The following is a 22,318-nucleotide window of genomic DNA, read 5'->3' as shown; positions in this document are numbered from 1 at the left end:
ATTACAACCCCTAAAGAAACAGACCTTCCTAGGATTTATACTGGACTCAGAAAGGCAAGAGTGTCTGCTCCCAGAGTCCAAGATAGAGAAGGTGCAAAATCTGGCCTTGGCAGGCCGAAACCAACCATGTATGACATTAAGAAAAGCAATGTCCCTGCTAGGTACCCTAACATCCTGTATTCCGGCGGTCAGGTGGGCTCAGTTTCACACCCGGCAACTCCAGTGGGAGATACTAAGAGCACAAAGATCGCTAAGAGGGCGTTTGGAAGGAAAGCTGGAGCTTTCCTTAAAAACCAGAGACTCTCTCAACTGGTGGTTGAACGAGACAAATCTGACCTTAGGAATACCATGGGACAGACAGGCGACAGATATAATTTTAACAGATGCAAGCTCCTCGGGGTGGGGGGCACACCTAAGGGGCCTCATAGGTCAGGGTTCCTGGACACCTCAAGAAAGGAAGGCATCCTCCAACCTGAGAGAACTGTGTGCAGTGGGCAAGGCCCTAAACCACTTCATTCCGCTACTCCAGGGTCAAGATGTACGCATCATGTCAGACAACAAGGTAGCAGTGGCATACATCAACCACCAAGGAGGGACAAGATCACACTCCTTAATGGAAGCAGCAACAAACATTCTGAGCAGGGCAGAGGATCACCTACACTCCGTGACAGCCCTACACATAAAAGGGGCAGAAAACATAGAGGCAGATTTCCTGAGTCGCAATACCCTGAGGCAAGGAGAATGGGCACTAAACCGATCCATTTTTCAAAAGTTAATTCAGCTTTGGGGGGAACCGGTGATAGACCTCTTTGCAAACAAGCACAACAGGCAAACAGAAAGGTTCTGCTCTCTAAACCCAAGGGAAAACCCATGGGCAGTGGACTCATTGCACATCCAGTGGAACTTCAGACTGGCTTACGCGTTCCCCCCAGTAGCTCTGATCCCGACTGTGGTAAGAAAAATCAGAAACGATCAAGCCAGGGTGATTCTAATAGCTCCATTTTGGCCAAAAAGGCCCTGGTTCGCTCTGCTACGGAAGATGTCCCTCTCCGATCCTTGGGTTCTGCCAGAAATCCCGGACCTACTAGCTCAGGGTCCAATATTACACGCTCAGGTCAAAGGATTCCATCTGACGGCGTGGAATTTGAAAGGTCGCTTTTAATAGATAGGGGGTTCTCCCCTGGGCTGGTGGCCACTCTGCAAAAAAGCAGGAAACCGGTGACTACTAACATCTACGGCAGAACATGGGATAAGTTCCTACAGTTCTTGGGTAAGCCGTTAGGGAAAGAACCTCCGATTAGTGACATCCTAGAGTTCTTACAATCTGGGTTGCAGATGGGGTTAGCAGTAAACACACTTAAGGTTCAGGTGTCGGCACTAGGGGCGCTCTACAATTGCAAACTGGCATCAGATAGGTGGATAGCCAGATTTATTAAATCCTGCCATAGAGCTAGACCTATTCCAATACCTAGAATAGCCCCCTGGGATTTAAACCTGGTGTTAGAAGCCCTTACAAAAGAACCGTATGAGCCATTACATCAGCTACCCCTAAAGTTTTTGACCCTAAAAACGATCCTGTTAGTAGCCCTCACATCAGCCCGCAGGATAAGCGACTTACAGGCTCTCTCAGTAAATCCTCCTTATACGCAAGTCTTTCAGGATAGGGTAGTGTTAAGAACAGACCCCAGTTATCTGCCCAAGGTAGTGTCAGATTTCCATCGGGGTCAGGAAATTGTTCTTCCATCCTTTTGCGAAAATCCAAAAAATCTGGGGGAGGAAAAATTCCATAGTCTGGATGTTAAAAGAGCTCTTGTAGAATATATATCTGCCACTAGCCAGTGGAGGAGGTCACAGTCCCTATTCGTAGCTTTTCAGGGTGCCAGGAAAGGCTATGGGGTTTCAAAAGGGACTATTGCTAGATGGATCAGGGAAGCCATTAGTGTAGCCTATTCAGCTAGTGGTATCCCGATTCCTGACGGCATCAAAGCTCATTCCACCAGAGCCGTGGCGACCTCCTGGGCTGAAAAGGCAGAGGTATCAATCGAACAAATTTGTAAGGCCGCTACCTGGGCCTCACCTTCAACCTTCTTTAAGCACTATAGATTAAATCTATCCTCCTCTGCTGACTTAACCTTTGGTAGAAGGGTGCTGCAAGCAGTGGTCCCTCCCTAAGGTGTTTCGAAGTCTCCAAAAATCTCTCATGTGGTGCTGTCATGGGTGAAGGGAAAACCACCATGGTTACTTACCGGTAGCCGGTTTTTCCGGAACCCATGACAGCACCCGTACATTCCCCCCCTTTTTCACTGTATGGTGTGCACAATTAGTAGGGTGTTTTGAGTGTTGTGGTGTTGGATAAACATGTAACTAACCGGGAAGTCCTCTCAATGCTCTGTAACCCAACTGAAGCGGGGGAGAGGTGCCGCCCCTTATGTCTCAGTAGGTTCCTGTCCTGGCGGGGCGGATCCCTCTCTCATGTGGTGCTGTCATGGGTTCCGGAAAAACCGGCTACCGGTAAGTAACCATGGTGGTTTATTGTATATCACAAGATAAAAATACAGGTATTAAAAATAGCAAAGCATCAGTGTTAATACATAATCTTCCTCTGTGTGTGTATGTATGTATGTATATGTATATGTATATGTATATGTGTGTGTGTGTGTGTGTGTGTGTGTGTGTATATATACACACACATACATACATACATACATACACATATATATATATATATATATATATATATATATATATATATATATATATATGTGTGTGTGTGTATATGTGTATATATATATATATATATATATATATATATATATATATATATATATGTGTGTATATATATATATATATATATATATATATATATATATGTGTGTATATATATATATATATATACAAGGGGGCAATACTATCCAATATGTAGGGGCATACAAGTACAGCAAGTAGTGCTACACAAAATATATTTCACTACAAAACATTACACACAAATTAAGTGACAAAAACCTTTCTGTTCATAAGGTGCCTAAAAACTTAGTAAAAGTAGTGTAGGAACTGATATACACGTGCACATTATGACATGAATAAATGTTTTTCTTAAGGTGCAAAAAATAGTACTGATAAAGTGCTTATATTAGTGCAGAAGAAAGTGAACCACCAGCAGGTGTCACTGCATATGTATGCAACAAAACAAATAGTAGTAGTACCCAATGGCACCAATGGGTGTCAGTATATAGATTATTTCTATCATAGACCAGGGAAGATGCAGAGATACAGAGTGTATCATAAAAAATTAAAGTAGTTAGGGAGTAACCACTTACAGACTACACTGCTCCTGGTCTCCTTGGATAGCAGCCCTCCCCAACGCGCGTTTCGGCCTGTAGCCTTTGTCAGGGGGTGGTGCCTACGGGACACAGGTAAGCATACCCAGACCAACCAATCACTCAACAAATATGGCAAAACTGGTCAATCAGAGATGAGGGGGCGTGTTTATCAATGAGCATATTCAACTCCCCCGCCTGTTCCACTTCATACGTCATGAATTAGACCCCTATTACTGCGCATGCCCGGAAAAGGGAATCGTGTCATTGCAGATCTCTGCAGCGTGTGAGAATACAAGAGGTCCGGTCTTAATTGTGCATGACCGGAAGAAAATGGCAGCCACTACTTGTGGATACATAGCTTCCATAGCAACATAAGTAGAAACTTACACTGCGGATGACAGGAGGAAGTGTGGACGCCACACTACAAAAAGAATAGCGTCCATCGTAATAGGAATTAGGACTAATGCCACATATAAATGGACATGGAATACCGTCCTCATATAGCGTCCATAGCAACCGAAATTGCGGCACACAATAGAATGTATATTCTGTCATTACGTATTAGTAAGCAGTGAAATACACTATGATGTTACATTTGTTGGCCACAGCGATAACAGGCATAAATTAAAAAAGATTAGAGAGGGGGGGGGGGGGATTAAGGCAATTGTGACCATCTTAAAAAATTCATATATACACACCATATGGTCACTAAGAGTAAATGAGTAAATAAGAAATAGGAAAAACATATCACAGTGATCTGCACTTGACCTGAGTAGGAATTTGGGTTGACTCATTCTTGTTAAAAATAGCCATGTCTCACATCAAATGTCAGACCAATAGTGACGCACACGGAGCAAGGAATGGTGAAGCACCCAGGTGAGCCGCGTCAACATCGAAGCTGCAATGGTTGCAGCCAGGATGTGTGGAGAATGGAGATGCGACACAAATGGGGCCCACACATGTGCCATTGCCGCACGTGCGTACATTACATGATGTGTACTGACCCATAACTCAAAAAGCCATATAGCATGTTATTCCTGAACATAGTGATCAATGCAGATATGTATATATCTAATTTCCTAGTGATACAATATACAAAAATTGGCATGAATTGTTTTGACAACAACAATAATGACATAGATACGTAAATATATATTATCTGCATGTATCTTGTTGATATACAGTATTTCCTCTTTCAATTCATCTATGTCCCAGTGACATCAGGTAAAAAGACAGAAACAAAAGCCATCCACACCTGCAGAACGGCGCCCAAAACTAGCAGCAAAAGACAAAAACATTTGTCAGTATATATCACACCATAATACAATTTTTGTGTAATATTTTGTAGTGATATATATTTTGTGTAGCACATTTTTTAGCACTACTTGCTGCACTTGTATGCCCCTACATATTGGATAGTATTGCCCCCTTGCATATATTCTACTATATATTTGTCCAAGTCTGTCTGTCTGTAATGGAAATCCCGCCTCGCTGATTGGTCGCGGCAGTTAGGCCTGCAACCAATTAGCGACAGTTGCTTAGTCGTCGCGGCAACACGGCCACATTGCTTATTGTACAGTCATATTACAGCCGTTAAAGGCATCACTGCTGTGTCGCTCGTTACACATGCACAGTCCTGTACTTATTCTGGAGTACAATATATTCGGTAACAGGAGAACAGTGACTGCAGCTCTGGGTGTAACTGGAGTACAATACATTTGGTAAGATCTGAACAGTGACTGCAGCTCTGGCTGTAACAGGAGTATAATACATTAGGTAAGAGCAGAACGGTGACTGCAGCTCTGGGTGTAACTGGACTACAATACATTAGGTAAAAGCAGAACAGTGACTGCAGCTCTGGAAGTAACTGGAGTACAATACATTAGGTAACAGCAGAACAGTGACTGCAGATCTGGGTGTAACTGGAGTACAATACATTAGGTAAGAGCACAATAGTGACAGGAGCTCTGGGTGTAACTGGACTACAATACATTAGGTAACAGCAGAACAGTGACAGCAGCTCCGGGTGTAACAGGAGCATAATACACTAGATGGTGGCTCGATTCTATCGCATCGGGTATTCTAGAGTCTCTGTTAAAATAAAAAATCGTCATATACTCACCTTACGACGACCCGCGGACTCTGTCCCTCCTCTCACCACGCTCCCGGCATCTTCCAGTCTTTTATTTTAACAGAGACTCTAGAATACCCGATGTCCCATTTGCACTTATTTCTGCCATGCACTCTGGTTTCTGATCCTTGTGGGTCGTTTTTTTACCTTGTTGAAGAAATAAAGAAAAGCATCATTTTACTCCAACCCTGGTTTGCTGAGTTCTTGCTGGATTTCCTTTTTGTTCTCCTATTGAAGGATCTACTCCTAATCCAGTCCGTGCAGGTACTTGATTACCAGGTGGGAAAGACCCATGAGTCTCATTGCTGCAGCTGGACACTGACACACATAATATATTTAATATTATACTAGAAGATTATGTATTAACACTGATGCTTTGCTATTTTTAATACCTGTATTTTTATCTTGTGATGTACAATAAAATATATTCTTTTATTCTTGGTATTCGTGGTCAATATGTGTTTTGTGTTGTGCTTCATGAGTCAATTGTCCCAGAGGGCTGGTGGGAAAAGAGGAGCGGCAGAGCAGCGGGTGACAGAGGCAGGAGCTGTGGCTGCAGCCTGTGCCACTGCAAGAGAGAAATGAATATTTCTCTTATAGCGCGCACAGTGACAGCTGCAGCTGCCGGTTTCCAGAAGCAATCATACTCACCCTCCGGCGTCCCTGCATCTCGTTGTTCGTGTCGCCCTCGCAGCTTCTCGTTGGTTCCGGCTTCCAGAAGCAGATATCTGAAACAATCTTCATAATATAAGTACCGTATAAATTCGAGTATAAGCCGACCCAAGTATAAGCCAAGGCACTCAATTTTGACATGGAAATGTGGGTAAGCTTATTGACTCGAGTATAAGCCAGGTATGCATTGTCCCCTCATCCATGTCTTGGTATGCGTGGCTCCTCCATCCTGGTGTGTGTGTGTGTATATGTATATGTATATATGTATATGTATATATATATATATATATATCGAAGCTTGCATACCAAGACGGGGGAGCCATGCATACCTGGCTTATACTCGAGTCCATAAGATTACCCAGATTTCCATGTCAAAATTGGGTGCCTTGGCTTATACTCGGGTCGGCGTATACTCGAATTTATACAGTCCTTATATTCTGAAGTTTGTTTCAGATATCTGCTTCCAACAGAAATGTTACAAAATACTGATTAATTTTATGATCATTGAACAGGTTGCTATCCTGAGCTCTCGTGTATGCTCTTTAGGCAGTCAGTGTCTGTCTCTGATAGCCGTACATGTCCGAAAATGGTGTACATCAGCGCACACATTCGCTTTACCGTCACCAGTACAGTCTATGGCCTATCGGCACATAAGTCCGAACCCTGTTTTGTGGAGGGGTTCTTATGTTTGCTCCAAAGGGACCCCTGAACGCAATGTGAAGGCATGACGTCTGTACTTTTTCACCCAATCCTGGTTTTGGCTTACAATACTGAACGTGTGAAAGTGGCCTGATGTGTATTTATTTGCAGTTGCATGTTTTCTGTATTTGCTCCCACAAATTTGATAGCTAGTTTCAAGCAGAGAAGGATCGTTTGATCAGCCATTGCTGACCATAAGGACTCAGACAAGTGTGTAATCATTCCGGAGATCCCATGGACCGATCGTGCACATGGCCAACTTTTCCACCCCGACCAATGGTTCGCATGTAAAAATTTTCAGCATGCACTACTTTTGGTTCATTTTATGGATGAGAACAACGCGTGCAGTGTAAAGGCAGCTCCAGCACCTGTCCGCAGTGAACACACACTGTTTGACACGTCGAAAAGATGCAGAAGGGCCTAATTTCGAATGCGGCTGTCTGGACCTTGTCTGACAAGGCTACAAATGGAGAGAAACTTGATGTTGGCCTTGAGTAAGGCATGACGTGGGTTAGTTTATGGTCTTCTGTATTTTGTATGATATAATAAAAGTTGCCTCTTATGGGATCATCTCTGCATTGCTGATCTTTTTGTATGTTTTGAGATAGAAAAGTTTGGATCCAGGCACACGTCCGTGCAACCTGAGCGTCCTCAACACATTAGCAGTGAAGTGATCTTCAGTACATGTTCACACAATTTGTGCCAGATATAGTTCACTTTTTAAGACGTCTTTATTAATACATAATATAGATTTATTTTGTTTTGTTTTTTTTATAGGAAGTGGAAGCCTGAAAGGTGTTTGTATTGGATGGGTGGTCTTCTGTATCATGCTCTCTGTTATCCTCCCTAGTCAGCTGCTTCTGAGGAACCTAGAGAGAACTGCCGATGTTGAAGTAAACCAGGTAAATTATTTAACCCCAGAAAATGCAGCACACAGATTGTTTTCCATTTAAATAAAAAGAAAAAAAGTTATATTTTTTGTTGAACATGTACAACAACGAATGCATGGGGTGCCCATTGTGCTTCCTTCCGCACTGCCATCTGTCCGTGGTGCAGGGAAATGTCACACACCTCCACTGAAGTAGATGGGGCCGGCTGCAGATCGCAGCACAGCGGGTCATCCGTAGTATGAAGGCTCATTTTATTCAGAGCTGGCATATCCTATTCAAGTCATTTTCTTGTGCACAAACTCTTGTTTTTTTTTTTTTTTCATACCACATAAACATTTTACTTTCCACAAATTAATCTCCAACCTAATATTATCCATTACTACAGCATTTAGGCTTGCACAGATTCTGCAGTCTGGATAAGCGATGTCCTCAGTATTAGTGCATAGTTTCATACATTACCAGTATGTGCACATGATGGACTGTACACACCAGCGTACCTGCCAAGATTTGCAGGAGGAAACCCTGATGGGAACATCACTTTTTATAACTAGAGGTGAGCGAATATGTTCTGAATCAGTCACCAAATCTGAATTTGCCATATTGGTAATCTGTTCGTGTCGAATATTTTTGATGATCGGCTCCGAACATATTCGTTCATTTCTACTTCCATTGACTCCAATGACGTTCGGCGAATATTGCAAAAACAGTGTTTGAAAAATTTGCTGAACTCTACTTCTAACCCACGCTGCGGCTTTGAAAACCTGAAGAAGTTAAAACCTACTCAAGGGTCTGACTATATGAAGAGTAAATTGTTTTTACAATGCAGTTCATATGTTCAGTTCTTTGAATTATTCTTTAGTGCTCTTTTCTGTTTTGTTTTTATACAGCGCTGCCTGAATAATATGTTGTGATGACAGTTCCTAGATCTTTTTGACCCTAGGGGATCACTTATTGTTTTATAATGCAGACATGGTAACATGAGAATTTGTCTTTCAGCGATCAGATGTGCTGATTCAGGTGGCAACATGGAATTTTCCCACGTTCACCATACTAGTTGAAAAGGTCACCCAAAATGTCAAAAATCATCGTATTCTCATGGTTACTTGCTTTTAGATGTAGACCATGCAAGATTTTTTTTTTTTTTTTTTTTTTTTACATTTCTCAATTGAAATCTTCTTTTATATTGCAAAACGTGCATTAAATCTATGGTTGCTGGGAAATGATAAATGTGGTATTGGCTGTTTAGTTGTTGAAGTGAATGGTGAGCCTGTACTGCATAAAACACTTATGGCTGAGACAAATATCTGTTCCTTAAAGGGAATCTGTCGCCATGTTTTTGCTGCCTCATCTGAGGACAGCATAATATTGGGGCAGAGACCTTGATTCCAGTAATGTCACTTGCTGTCATTTTGATATACATGCTGTTTTATCTGGTGCAGAGTTACCTGTTCTCAAATGCTGAGCTCTCTATAACCCCGCCCACACCACTGATGGTGTAAACAAAAAGCTGCCAATCATTGGTGTGGACGGGGTTATACAGAGCTCATGAATATAAAAGACTACCTACCTGGCAGCAGGTTTACTAGTCCTGTAGTAATAACCTCCTGCTGATAACAGTAGTGTGTGTATTGAAAATACACCAAGCAGCCTAGTAAGTGACAAATTGCTGGATTCAGGGTCTCTGTCACCAGGTTTTTGCCACCTAATCTGAGAGCAGCATGATGTAGGGACAGATTCCCTTTGACGGGGTATTCTCAAGTTCTTAAACTGCTTTAGTTAGTTGCACAACATGAAATAAGTTTTCAATTGATGTGCTTTCTGTACATGCTGTCATTCTCTTGAGAGAGCGTTTATCTTTTATAGTTTACAACTCGTTTCCATGGAGCTTTGCCAAGTATGCAATAATTACATTCCAAGAGCAAGGTTAACTATTCTAACATCCCGGTCGGCTCTTTCCAGCCCATTTATTTCTATACGACAGTTATTTGCTCACCTTCCTCCCTCCGTCTCCTGAAGAGATGCAGTTATAAATCACCAGCCTGCAGCTTTCAGAGCAGATCTCCTATTCTCTGCTCCAGAGCTGTGCGCTCACATGCATTGTTACCTCCGTGTAATAGCAGTGTAGGCTCAGAATCGATCACTGCTGTTATAGCAGAGCTGTATCATTGTACTAATACTACAGTTCTCTTTGGGCGACAGTCCTGGTGACTATCAGGAGAGCCCGTCCTGGTGACTATCAGGAGAGCCCGTCCTGGTGACTATCAGGAGAGCCCGTCCTGGTGACTATCAGGAGAGCCCGTCCTGGTGACTATCAGGAGAGCCCGTCCTGGTGACTATCAGGAGAGCCCGTCCTGGTGACTATCAGGAGAGCCCGTCCTGGTGACTATCAGGAGAGCCCGTCCTGGTGACTATCAGGAGAGCCCGTCCTGGTGACTATCAGGAGAGCCCGTCCTGGTGACTATCAGGAGAGCCCGTCCTGGTGACTATCAGGAGAGCCCGTCCTGGTGACTATCAGGAGAGCCCGTCCTGGTGACTATCAGGAGAGCCCGTCCTGGTGACTATCAGGAGAGCCCGTCCTGGTGACTATCAGGAGAGCCCGTCCTGGTGACTATCAGGAGAGCCCGTCCTGGTGACTATCAGGAGAGCCCGTCCTGGTGACTATCAGGAGAGCCCGTCCTGGTGACTATCAGGAGAGCCCGTCCTGGTGACTATCAGGAGAGCCCGTCCTGGTGACTATCAGGAGAGCCCGTCCTGGTGACTATCAGGAGAGCCCGTCCTGGTGACTATCAGGAGAGCCCGTCCTGGTGACTATCAGGAGAGCCCGTCCTGGTGACTATCAGGAGAGCCCGTCCTGGTGACTATCAGGAGAGCCCGTCCTGGTGACTATCAGGAGAGCCCGTCCTGGTGACTATCAGGAGAGCCCGTCCTGGTGACTATCAGGAGAGCCCGTCCTGGTGACTATCAGGAGAGCCCGTCCTGGTGACTATCAGGAGAGCCCGTCCTGGTGACTATCAGGAGAGCCCGTCCTGGTGACTATCAGGAGAGCCCGTCCTGGTGACTATCAGGAGAGCCCGTCCTGGTGACTATCAGGAGAGCCCGTCCTGCTAGTAACCAGGGCGTAAGGAGACTAAGAAGATTATGGTACATCAAGAGCTGACAACTTGAGATACACCTGTAATTGAAGACTTCAATTATAAGATGGCTTCAGCCTTCATGTAGCAGATGTGCTCTGCATGGAAATAACTGCACACAGTTTTGCAGCTGTTTTCGAATAGGGATTTTTATTTTCTGGTCCCGTGTGCTTCCCGCATGAGCAAAAACGACATTATCTAAATCGCCACCTCTGGTAGTGAGGTCATTGCCCCATGTTTCCAGCTGGCAGAACAAAGCAGGACTAGTATGATGGATGCTGTTATGATGTCGGCCCGTCCTGCTGTGATGTAGTGGGACTATGGTTGTGGCATATTGTGCAGTTCATTACTATGCTTGTACCACTAATAGAAATGTTGCATCAGTTTAAAAAGAGAGAATATTTAAAATGCAATTATTTCTTTCCCTTTAGCATTCGCTTGGAGCTACAGAGATGTCCGGGTTTATTTGCGGTTATGTTTCTTCTGTTTTTTATTTGGGCTCTCGTTTCCCTCAACTCCATAAAAATGTAAGTATGTGTCTGTGATTACAGTACCCCAAAGAGGTGTCCTCCAGCTGTAGAGAAAAGCTGCTGGAGTACGAAATAGCCGCACGGACTCCCCTTTACCTCCATTGTAGACAGTAATGTGAGCGGTTCAGGAGGCAGAAAGCTAGGAGACCGCACGGACTGTGGGGTCTTCACTGCAGTCAGGTTTATAAATGGCCAGAGGCACATACACTAATACTAGTAGCTCTTTTTAGCTTTCTACTTTAGATTAAGTCATTCTTTAAGTTAAACATTTGTGAAGTTTTCTGATCATGGCAGAGCCAATTCTGGTCAGTGAGCTCCTCGTGAACGAAGTCTCCTGGAATGACCGTCTACAATAGTCAGTGGGTAATGCCCGAGTAATTATTTTAGTTTTATGGGTTTCCTTGATTAAAGGGACCCTGCTGGGAGAGTCCTCTCCGCCACGGCAGCATGAATCTGACACTGGCTGCGTTATTGCCGCCTTGTTTTTCTCTGTGTGCAGCATATCCCTGCCCAGGTCTCCCAAACCGAAGGGTCTCTCCCTTTGTGTTTTGTACAGGGAGAGGCATGAAGAAGCTGTCGGGCCCCTGCCTCTCGCACTAGTCAGCTGAGACTCCAAGTCCCCGGCTTGTTTTTAAGTCTTTTCTGACGCTCGCAGCTTTTGTGGGAATAGCATACACTTTGTGCAGTAGCGCAGGCAGACTGATTTATGCTGCCCGTGGTTTAGGCAGCATGAGTCTCCTGTGCAGTTCCCTTTTTAAAATGTAAGTTACGTAGGTATGTGCTGCAGACATCACAGACAAAGAAAAAGTTCATACAATGTACTTTTTACTGTGTTTTTTTTTTTTTTTTTTGCACAGTTCTGTGAAATTGTTGTTTTACTTGAGCTAACTTTTCTGGAACTGATTTATATGCAGTTTTTCAGGCTTATTTTTCCTGAAATATGGAGGAGAAAACTCTAAGGCTATGTGCGCATGTTGCATATTTGCTGCATTTTTTTTTTTTTTAATGCACGTAAATGGTCCAAAAACGCAGTGGAATACTTATGCAAGGTAATGCAATGGCAATCCTGAAGTGTTGTGCACATGATCAGTAAATTTCCGTCCGTAGTTGCAGCATTTTATTTTCTGCAGCATGTCAATTCTTGTTTGCCTGTGTTTTTGACCCATTTGAATGAACAGGAAAAAAACATGCAAAAGCGCATTAAAAACTCGCGTTTATTCCGCTGCGTTTTTCTGCCAAGAGATGCAGAACCCTTGCAGAAATTTCTGCAAGCAAATATGCAACATGCACACGTAACCTAAAAAAATGAAACAATAATAAACATATATGCATTTTTATATAAAAACAACTCTGCTGTGCATATGTTCAGGCTTTGGAGCTTCTCTAACCTGCTTCAGGTTTCAAAATAGTCCAAGCAGCTAAAAGGAGCTGACAGTGGGGAGTCTCAAAGGACACCTGGAGGACGCCCAGTTATCTTTTTTGAGTGTCTTGAAAGTTCCTTCAGTATAGAAACCGTTTGCGGTTCCTTCATCCCGCTGTAACAAGGAGTAGAAGGGATGACTGTAAACTGTGTATATCCTTATTAGAAACTGGTGAACTGTGGTTACTTTAATTTTCTGCTCTCTCGTGGATTTGTGAAGTTTATTAATTTTTATAAAGGATAATTGTAACTAGATTTGTTCTTATTCTTCCTACAGTTTCAGAAGAAATCTACAGAGGGATTATCGTATATGTTGTTTGCATTAGCAATGCTTGGAAACTTTACATACGGGTTAAGTCTCCTATTGAAACTACCTTCAGTTCCATATAGTAAGAATCGCTATATATTACACCATTTGCCCTGGCTCATTGGAAGTTTTGGTGTTCTTGTACTTGACTTTTTTGTATCCTTCATGTAGTCACATTTAAATATCAAGTAATACTGATGAATGGTTACTTTTTACTGAGCTGTGACAAGTGATGCTGCACAGTGCGGTGTCGTGACCTGGATCAGCCTTCTACAGATGATGCAGGTGGCGCAGGGAGCAAAAACCCGATCCCTTCTGCCAAAATGTTACATATGAACACTAACCTAAATGGAACTGTCTTCACATTTTATGATTCAACCCAATGATGTCTTTGCCATCGACCTTCGAGGTCATATGATACCCGTAAGGTGTGTGTGTTTGGTTTTCCCCATGAATTTGGCTAAAAACAAATTGTGGCCTGCTTCATCAGACCACTAAACTACATGTCAAGGTTTTACTAATTTATCATAAAACATGCTCAATCAGTGCAGTTTAGCTAAATGTACAGTGGCTTCCACAGGGCTGTGGAGTCGGTAAGCCAAACTTCCGACTCCTCAATTTTCCATGACTCCAACTCCACAGCACTGGTCACAACTGCGCATGTGCATAAAGTGCAGCACAGATTCATCTCCACAGCACTGGTCACTACTGAGCATGTACATAAACTGCAGCACAGAATCCTCTCCACAGCCCTGGTCACTACTGAGCATGTACATAAAGTGCAGCACAGATTCGTCTCCACAGCACTGGTCGCTACTGAGCATGTGCATAAAGTGCAGCACAGATTCATCTCCACAGCACTGGTCGCTACTGAGCATGTACATATAGTGCAGCACAGATTCATCTCCACAGCCCTGGTCACTACTGAGCATGTGCATAAAATGCAGCACAGATTCATCTCCACAGCACTGGTCACTACTGAGCATGTACATAAAATGCAGCACAGATTCATCTCCACAGCCCTGGTCACTACTGAGCATGTGCATAAAGTGCAGCACAGATTCATCTCCACAGCACTGGTCACTACTGAGCATGTGCATAAAGTGCAGCACAGATTCATCTCAACTAAAAGCTGAGATCCTTACATCAGGAACAGAACAGAGGTTTATAGGACATTTCATAACTTCCCAAACATTTACAGCATATCCTGGATTGTACTACTGTACTAATATTTTCATATATTTTAAATGGACACTGACACCAACTCCACAGCCCTAGGCTTGCAAAAGTTTTCTCCCCTTTTTGACATTTTTTATGTTTTGCAACCTCACAACCTGCAATTTGCATCAGTTTGTGTAAAGAACATGCCTACAACTGTGAACATTAGGTTTTCTTTTTGTGAAGCAGACAACAAATAGGACAAAATAACTGAACTTCAATGTGCATAATATTCACCCCCCCCCCAACCCTAAAGTCAGTACTTTGTAGAGCCTCCTTTTGAGGCAATTGCAGCTGCAAGTCACTTTGGATAAGTCTCTATGGGCTTTCCACAACTTGCCACTGGGATTTCTTCCCATTCCTCAAATCAAAATCGCTCCAGCTCCTTCAAGTAAGATTATATCCTCTTGTGACCAGCAATCTTGAAGTCTGACCACAGATTCTCAATTGTATTAAGGTCTGGGATTTGACTTGGCCACTCCAAAACATTTACACATTTCCCCTTAAACCAATTGAGTCTTGCTTTATCAGTATGCTTTGGGTCATTTTCTTGTCAGAAGGTGAACCTCTGTCACAGTCGCAAATCACTAACAGACTAAAACAGGTTTTTCTCAAGACTATATCTGTGTTTCACACCATCCATTTTCCCCTCGCCTCAGACCATTTTCCCTGTCCCTGCTATCAAAAAACATCTCCACAGCATGATGCTGCCACCACCATGTTTTCACTGTGGGGATGGTGTTCTTGGGGTGAGGATCTGTGTTGGTTTGGTACCAGACTTGACGTTTACCTTGGTGGCCAAAAAGTTAAATTTTGGTCTCATCTGATCACAGCACCTTACTCCATACATTTGGGGTGTCTCCCACATGTGTTTTGGTAAACTCGAAAATGAGCCTTACAATTTGTATGAAAATGCTTTTGTCTGCCCACTCTTCCATAAAGGTGTCCTCTATGGAGTGTCTGGCTTATTGTGGTTGTATGGACATATACTCCAGCCTCTGCTTGGGAACTCTGCAGCTTCTTCAAGGTTACTGTTAGTCTCTGCGCTGCCTCTCTGATTAATAATGCCCTCCTTGCCCGGGTGGGCGTCCCTCTTTTGGCTGGTTTGTTGTGGTACTATGTTCTTTCCATTTGATGATAATGGATTTGATGGTGGTCTGGAAGATCAGAGATTGGGACGTATATTTATTTTATCTATTTATCTATTTTATTTATTTATCTATTTATCAACCCTGACTTGTACTTCTCAACAACTTTTGTCCCTGACTTGTTTGGAGATCTCCTTGGGCTTCATGGTGTTTGGTTAGGCCTGTTTCACACATCAGTTTGTGTTCAGTCAAAATCCGCTAAAATGGCAGACAGCGGATCCGTTTCTGAACTGACCACAACATTTGTCACCGGACCGTTATTTTAACGGATCCGTGAAAGGAAGAATTTTAAAGGAACCGCTGCCTGGGGGGGGGGGGGGGGGGTAGAGAGAGAGAGAGAGAGGTCTTTCAGCCATGCGCAGTGAGGTGCGGATCCCGCCGGCCGAAAAAACGTTACATGCTCCGTTCGGGCATGTCTGCGGACGTAAAAATTTTGGCGGATCCGCAAAAAAAGGATGGCCATCCGTCAACATCCGCCGGTAATGCAACTCAATGGGGAAAAAAAAATGGATCCGCCAAGCAAAATGGCGGATCCTTTTTTTTTGCAAAGCGGCGGATCTTGACTGATGGACAAAAACTGATGTGTGAAACAGGCCTTAGTGGAGCCTCTTGCTTAATGGTGCTGCAGACAATGTTGCCTTTCAAAAAAGGGGTGTATACTGAGAGAACATGGGACACTTAGATTGCACACACACTTCCTTTCACTAAGCATGTGATTTATTTGCTTGCACTGGAAATTTTTGTGGTCTTCATTGCAAAAGGGGTGGATTTGCACTTTGCATATGCCAATTTTTAGTTATTTGATCCGATAAAGTTAATTTATGCCTACATTTTTCTCACTTCCCCCACTTAGACTATTTTAGTTCTGATGTATCATGCACAAATCTGATTACCAAAATATGTAAATACAGCTTGTACAGTAACAAAATGGGTAAAAAGCCAAGGGGGTGAATACTTTTGCAAGCTGTTGAATATATAGGGCACTACTGCCAGGAGGCCAAAATATCTTCCTTGGCATCCATCCACTACAAGCTGGTAGTCTTCCATAAAGGGGGGAAAAAAGTCTGAAAAAATGTAGTAGACTTTTTTGTCTTATAATTTGTGTATATATAATGGTAATTTGCGTTGGCAGCTTTACGACATGCTATTAACAATTGCCTAAGGGTGAATGGACATCTGTGAGCCATTGATGACCACTGGTGCCCCACACTGGTCACAATGGAAACGTCATTGCTGACCTACAGTACATGACCTCATACCAAATGCAAATTTCTGGAATTAACTTTTTATACATTTAGAGATGTTAAATTTTGATGTGAAAACCTCTTTCAAGTGTATTCTAAAGTTTTGTCTGTGATTTTCCTTAACTTAAAAAACCAAGATGACGGCACAGTTCATTTTCTATCGAAAGCACCGGACCACCCAGTCTAGCCTACTAGCACTAGAAGTGGAGCCATTGCTTGTGGATGAAGAAGAAACTTAGTGTCTTGGACCGGCCTTTCAGTTTTCAAAATTAATATATTTTGGTTTACGTGTTTTTTTGTTTTTTTTTTTAATTTACTTAGACTTCCTATTGTGAAGTTGTGTAATCTATATTTTTGAGTGACCAATGTCTGAATTGAACGATTATTTTAATGTTACATGAGATTTCTTTTAATTACATGGAGGGAATCAAACTATTTGTTGCCATGATCAGTGCTGCTTTTCATTTATTTTTGTGTACCGTAGTTTCCAAGTGATGACTTTTACAGTGATGCTTTAAAGCCAAAAATGTAGAAATTGTGATTGTTAAATCTTGCTAAACCTGTCTGGTTATCAAAAATACATGGAAACCCCATGTCGTTTTATTTTTATTTATAGCACAGGCAGCAGCTTCTCTCTTGGCTATCGGTTGAATACAACTCTGAACATTATCCTCCTGCTAGCGCTGATCACAGCACGAGCAGGGGATAGTGATGTGAGCTGTCTTTAGCACCCGGTACTGGGGAGCAGCGCAAACAGTATCGCTGATTTCCAGGAGCCGGTATGTGTCATACGGATGCGGCGCACGGTTGCCACATGTATGAGATGCATACATGGACATTATCTCCAGTACTGTTTTTTTCTGGTACTAGAAATATGAGAATGTATGAAAGAGCCTGAAGACAGTTGTCTGGCTCAATTTCAACAAGCGGCTGGTGTCCAATCTGTTTATTTTTTATGTATTCTGCATAGACCTTGTTGGAATTGGCTCCTATACCATTACTTACATTGTAAAAGCGGTTGTGCAGGACTTAACAATTGGTGACCTATTAATGTTTGCTGCTTCAATATGAGATCAGTGAAGGTCTGGCATCTTCAAAAATCAGCCAAAACTGCAGTGGCCAGAATTAGACTATGTACATTGCATAGTCGGCAGTGGTGAGTAAATGGCGGGATGGTTTAATACCTGGTAGGGCTGCTGTGTTCTGTCTGCTGCTGGAGCAGATGGGAGGGTCTGACCCCCCCCCACTACCTCATATTGGTGATGCAAGTCCTGTACAGCCCCTTAAATTTAAACAACCCTTCTTTATCCAGGATTAAAAGTTACTTTGGCGTGTTAGACTATTGGCCCTGTTGACCGCACACTGTCGCTTTTGGTGGTATGTTATTTAATAACTTGTTTATTAACTGAAGTATGAGGGAATGTCCACATGGGACTTGTAACTAATTTCACCCTAGAAATGTTGTGCCATTACCACAAATTTCAACCTTTGCATTGAAAAGGTGGAGGGGATCCACTGTTAGTCTACCGGATAAACTGATTCATTGTGGACGCCAGATCCTTGCAACCAGCCCATTTATCCTCTGGATGGGATTATTTTAGCATGTAAATGAGATTTTGTAAAATTATCAAGTGTGAATGTACCCATAAAGGAATAATTCAGTGATTTGTAAACTACACTGTGTGGTGCACAGTTTGTTAGTGTAAATATAGAACGATCTACCGAATACTAAACTATTGTACAGGTATTCTTGTGTGGGAGTCCCACTGATGGCTAAAAAGGCAAAAACTGCTATTTAATAGTAAATCACATATGCCCTAAAGACTCTTACGATTTGTGGTGCTTAAAAATGTTTCTGTAGATGGATTATAATTAATTTGCCATTTTCTTCCATCTTATTAACAACTTCTTCCAATTTGAAGGAGTGACGCATTCCAGGTAATACTACTGCTTTATAAAAGACCATTAATGGGCCCAGGGTTGTAGGAAAACATACTGTAAATATGGACCTCAGATGTACCTCCGTACTTTGCGCTGTATCCCCAATTGTCACCCGGCTTCTTCTTTCAGTGGTGATGTGGGGGGGGGGGGGGTGTTCAGCGACCACTGCCGTCACAGTGGAAAGTGTTTGCGTGCATAGATATTATTATATTTTTTTTTATTCTTTTTGCTTTCTCCAATCTGGCCCATTAATCTTTTTGAAGAGAATCTGTCAGTAAGGTAAACCCTCCTAAGCAGTCTATATGATACCTTGATATCTGCAATCTGATGTCTTATTCCAGATAAATCCATGTTTTACTTGGGGAGGATGTTGCCTGGAAGAGACTGTATTTTTCAGATTATAAGACGCAGCGGACTATAAGATGCACCTAGGTTTTAGAGGAGGAAACTAGGAAAAGAAACTGAAGCAAAAAATGTGGTCAATTCTGTACTTAATATCCCCTATCTTGGTAAATATGGTCCCTCTCCTCCACATCCTTGTAAGCGTGGCTCCCTCATTCCTATCCTGTTATGCATGGCATCCTCATCCAGGTATACAGGTCTCCTTATGCCTAGCCTGGTATGCATGGCCCCCTCATCCTTATCCCTGCAGGAATGATCGCCCTCATCCCTATACTGGTATGCAGGGCCCCATTCCAGTTCTGGTATGCATGGCCCCATCCTTATCCTGGTATGCATGGCCCCATCAGAAAAGATTAAAAAAACAAACCATTACACTTGCCTTCCTCTGCTCCCTCGCAGTGTCCTGCTCCGGTGCCAGCAACTGCTTTATGCTTGTAAGCAGCGCATGGCAGGGACGTCATGCGCTGCTCACAAGCAGAGCACAGCGTCCGGAATACTCAGCGGGACTGTCCGTTGCAGAAGAGCAGTGAGTATTCATTGCTCTTCAGTAGCGCGCAGTGTCAGCCACCGGTTTCCTGCTGCTACCGGCGGTCACATGTGCCAATACTTAAGAGAAATTATTATTCAGATAGAGTGGAGGACGGTAAGTGTAATGGTTTATTTTTTTTAAATCTTTTCTGATGGGGTCAATCATACCAGGAACGGGATGTGGCCACTCATACCAGGATTCCAAAAAGAAATGAATATTCATTGACCTCCATGCCCATCGGCGTGGAATGCAGTGAATATTCATTTCTCTTTAGCAGCGGGCACAGGAGTTGGCCGCAGCCGCCCGACTCCTGTCTCTGTGACCCGCTGCTCCGCAGAAACCATATCCCCACCTCCCCACCACAGCCAGAGCCAGTACATCCTGACTATAAGATGCACCCCCCCCCCCCCCCATTTTTCCTCCACATTTTGGGAGGGAAAAAAAGTGTCTTATAGTCCGAAAAATACGGTAACTTCGGTTCTGTAACCTGCATGCCCCCATGGTAATAGTTTAGATGGATAAAATGTCGTGACAGACTCCCTTTAAAAAGTAGTGGACAATACCTTTTTAACGAAGTTATAATAAAAAGTGTACAGCTTTTATTCCCCTTGTAAGTGATGGGGTTTCCATAAGAAAGCACAAATAGCTTGGAACTGTTAATCATTGGACTCGTGTGGAAAGAAATGTTCAAGTAAAAGGTGTAAATGTGTTTCTATATTGTAACCTGGTAAAATGTAATATTTATGAAAACTTTTTAAGTATATTGAAAAAGATTGTTGAACTTTGATATATGAAATATATTGTTACAGGCAAATTTGAAATGAGGTGCGATATATATGTATCTGGGCATTTCAGTTTCTGAAAATTACTACATTCTCAAGAAGAGGTGATCCATCTTCGTGTTTGTGTGGGTTTTTTTTTTTAAGATTTTTGAAAGTTTCTATCCAAGGTTCTGCTCTGAAAACTCTACAAACCACTATGTACATAGTCTTTAAAGAGGATCTGTTGCCATCTCAAAAGTTGAGTTTTTGCTCATGTTTTATTTCTGCTGTTTCCCCAAGTATTGCATGAGGCTTTTTTTTTTTTTTTTGTTTAAAAGCGAACCCTATACATGCTTTCATGTGTCTGGCACTGAGGAGAGGCAGCCGTCGGGCCACTCTGTCATAAAGGCCCAACTAGTGGAGGGCTGCAGTGATAGTTGACTTTGTGGAACTTTCTCCCATCTCCCTACTGCATCTATGGAGCTCAGCCACCGTGATCTTGGGGTTCTTCTTTACCTCTCACCAAGGCTCTTCTCTCACAGTTGCTCAGTTTGGCTGGACGGCCAGGTCTAGGAAGACTTCTGGTGGTCCCAAACTTCTTCCATTTATGGATTATGGAGGCCACTGTACTCTTAGGAACCATGCGTACAGCAGAAATTCTTTTGTAACCTTGGCCAGATCTCTGCCTTGCCCCAATTCTGTCTCTGCGCTCCTTGGCCAGTTCATTTGACCTCATGATTCTCATTTAGTCTGACATGCGCCGTGAGCTTTGAGGTCTTATATAGACAGGTGTGTGCCTTTACAAATCAAGTCCTATCAGTTTAATTAAACACAGCTGGACTCCAGTGAAGGAGTAGAACCATCTCAAGGAGGATCACAAGGAAATAGACAGCATGTGACTTAAATATGAGTGTCTGAGCACAACAGGTGAAAAATTTTTAAAGGGGTCTGAATACTTTCCGTACCCACTGTATGTAAATGTGTCAAATCAGGAAAAGTCAAAATGAAATCCTCATGCTTAGTGTGTACTTTGCCCTTACTGCTTTGACTCTTTTCTCTCTCTTACTTATTCTTTGGTTTAAGAGGTGAAGCAGATCACTAAAGTCTTAACTTGGCCATGTATCCCTGAAGCAAAAATGTACATGACGTGTTTACATTTACTGTTCACTGCGATGAAGGGGAAACTCTTTTAACATGCAAGGACTGCAACTTTCATAGCATGCTGGCACTTGTGGTACAATACCAGCTGCAGAGCCACAGGTTGTGACCACACAATATTCTGTACCTTAATGCCCTGTGGCACATTTACACACCAGTCAAAATATACATTGCTTTTGACAGATTTGCCACTAAACTGAACGGCTCTGCTCCGGATAGTAAGATTGCTGCACAATTTGCATTATAGTGACTTGACAACTACAAGAAAGATGGACACCTGAAACAAATTGACTGAATGTGTATTTTAACTGTTACTTTTATAATGTTTTTTGTGCAAACTACATGTGTGTTAATAAAGGTTTTTATTCAGGTCACTGCATTTGTTCTGGTCATTTAAACTTCATGTGAAATTGTATGCATGAAAGTATGTGGATGGTGTGAGGGTTGTGTAACTTTAACCCCTTAAGGATCAGGGGTATTTCCAGTTTTGTGTTTCCATTTTTTTTCTCCCCTTCTTCCCATGGCCATAACTTTATTTTTCCAAAATTCGGCCATGTGAGCGCTTATTTTTTTTGCGGGAAGAGTTGTACTTTTCAGTGGCACATCTGCAAGGAGTTTGTATGTTCTCCACGTGTTTGCGTGGGTTTCCTCCGGGTACTCCGGTTTCCTCCCACATTCCAAAGACATACTGATAGGGAATTTAGATTGTGAGCCCCGATGGGGACAGTGATGATGTGTGTGTATACCCCTGCGGAATATGTTAGCGCTATATAAAAATAAAGATTATTATTATTAATGGCACCATTGATTTTACCAT

At 42.8% G+C, this 22,318-nt stretch overlaps 1 protein-coding gene across 1 annotated transcript in view; it reads left to right on the top strand.

Moving 5' to 3' along the window:
• The window catches only part of LOC141092643 (lysosomal amino acid transporter 1 homolog), a 55,712-nt gene extending 33,837 nt beyond the window's left edge, over positions 1–21,875 (top strand). Inside the window, exons 4-7 of the mRNA XM_073578993.1 lie at positions 7,600–7,724; positions 11,275–11,370; positions 13,071–13,256; positions 16,848–21,875. Coding sequence (XP_073435094.1) covers positions 7,600–7,724; positions 11,275–11,370; positions 13,071–13,256; positions 16,848–16,949 — 509 coding nt within the window. The 3' untranslated portion in view covers positions 16,950–21,875. The remainder of the gene's footprint in view (positions 1–7,599; positions 7,725–11,274; positions 11,371–13,070; positions 13,257–16,847) is intronic.
• Positions 21,876–22,318: the final 443 nt, after the last annotated feature.

The sequence above is a fragment of the Dendrobates tinctorius genome, unplaced genomic scaffold, assembly GCF_039654945.1.
Source record: "Dendrobates tinctorius isolate UK_male_01 unplaced genomic scaffold, ASM3965494v1 ptg000060l, whole genome shotgun sequence".
NCBI classification, from domain to species: Eukaryota; Metazoa; Chordata; class Amphibia; order Anura; family Dendrobatidae; genus Dendrobates; species Dendrobates tinctorius.
The sequence above is the reverse complement of the archived record's forward strand: the minus strand, read 5'-3'. Positions and strand labels throughout refer to the sequence as shown.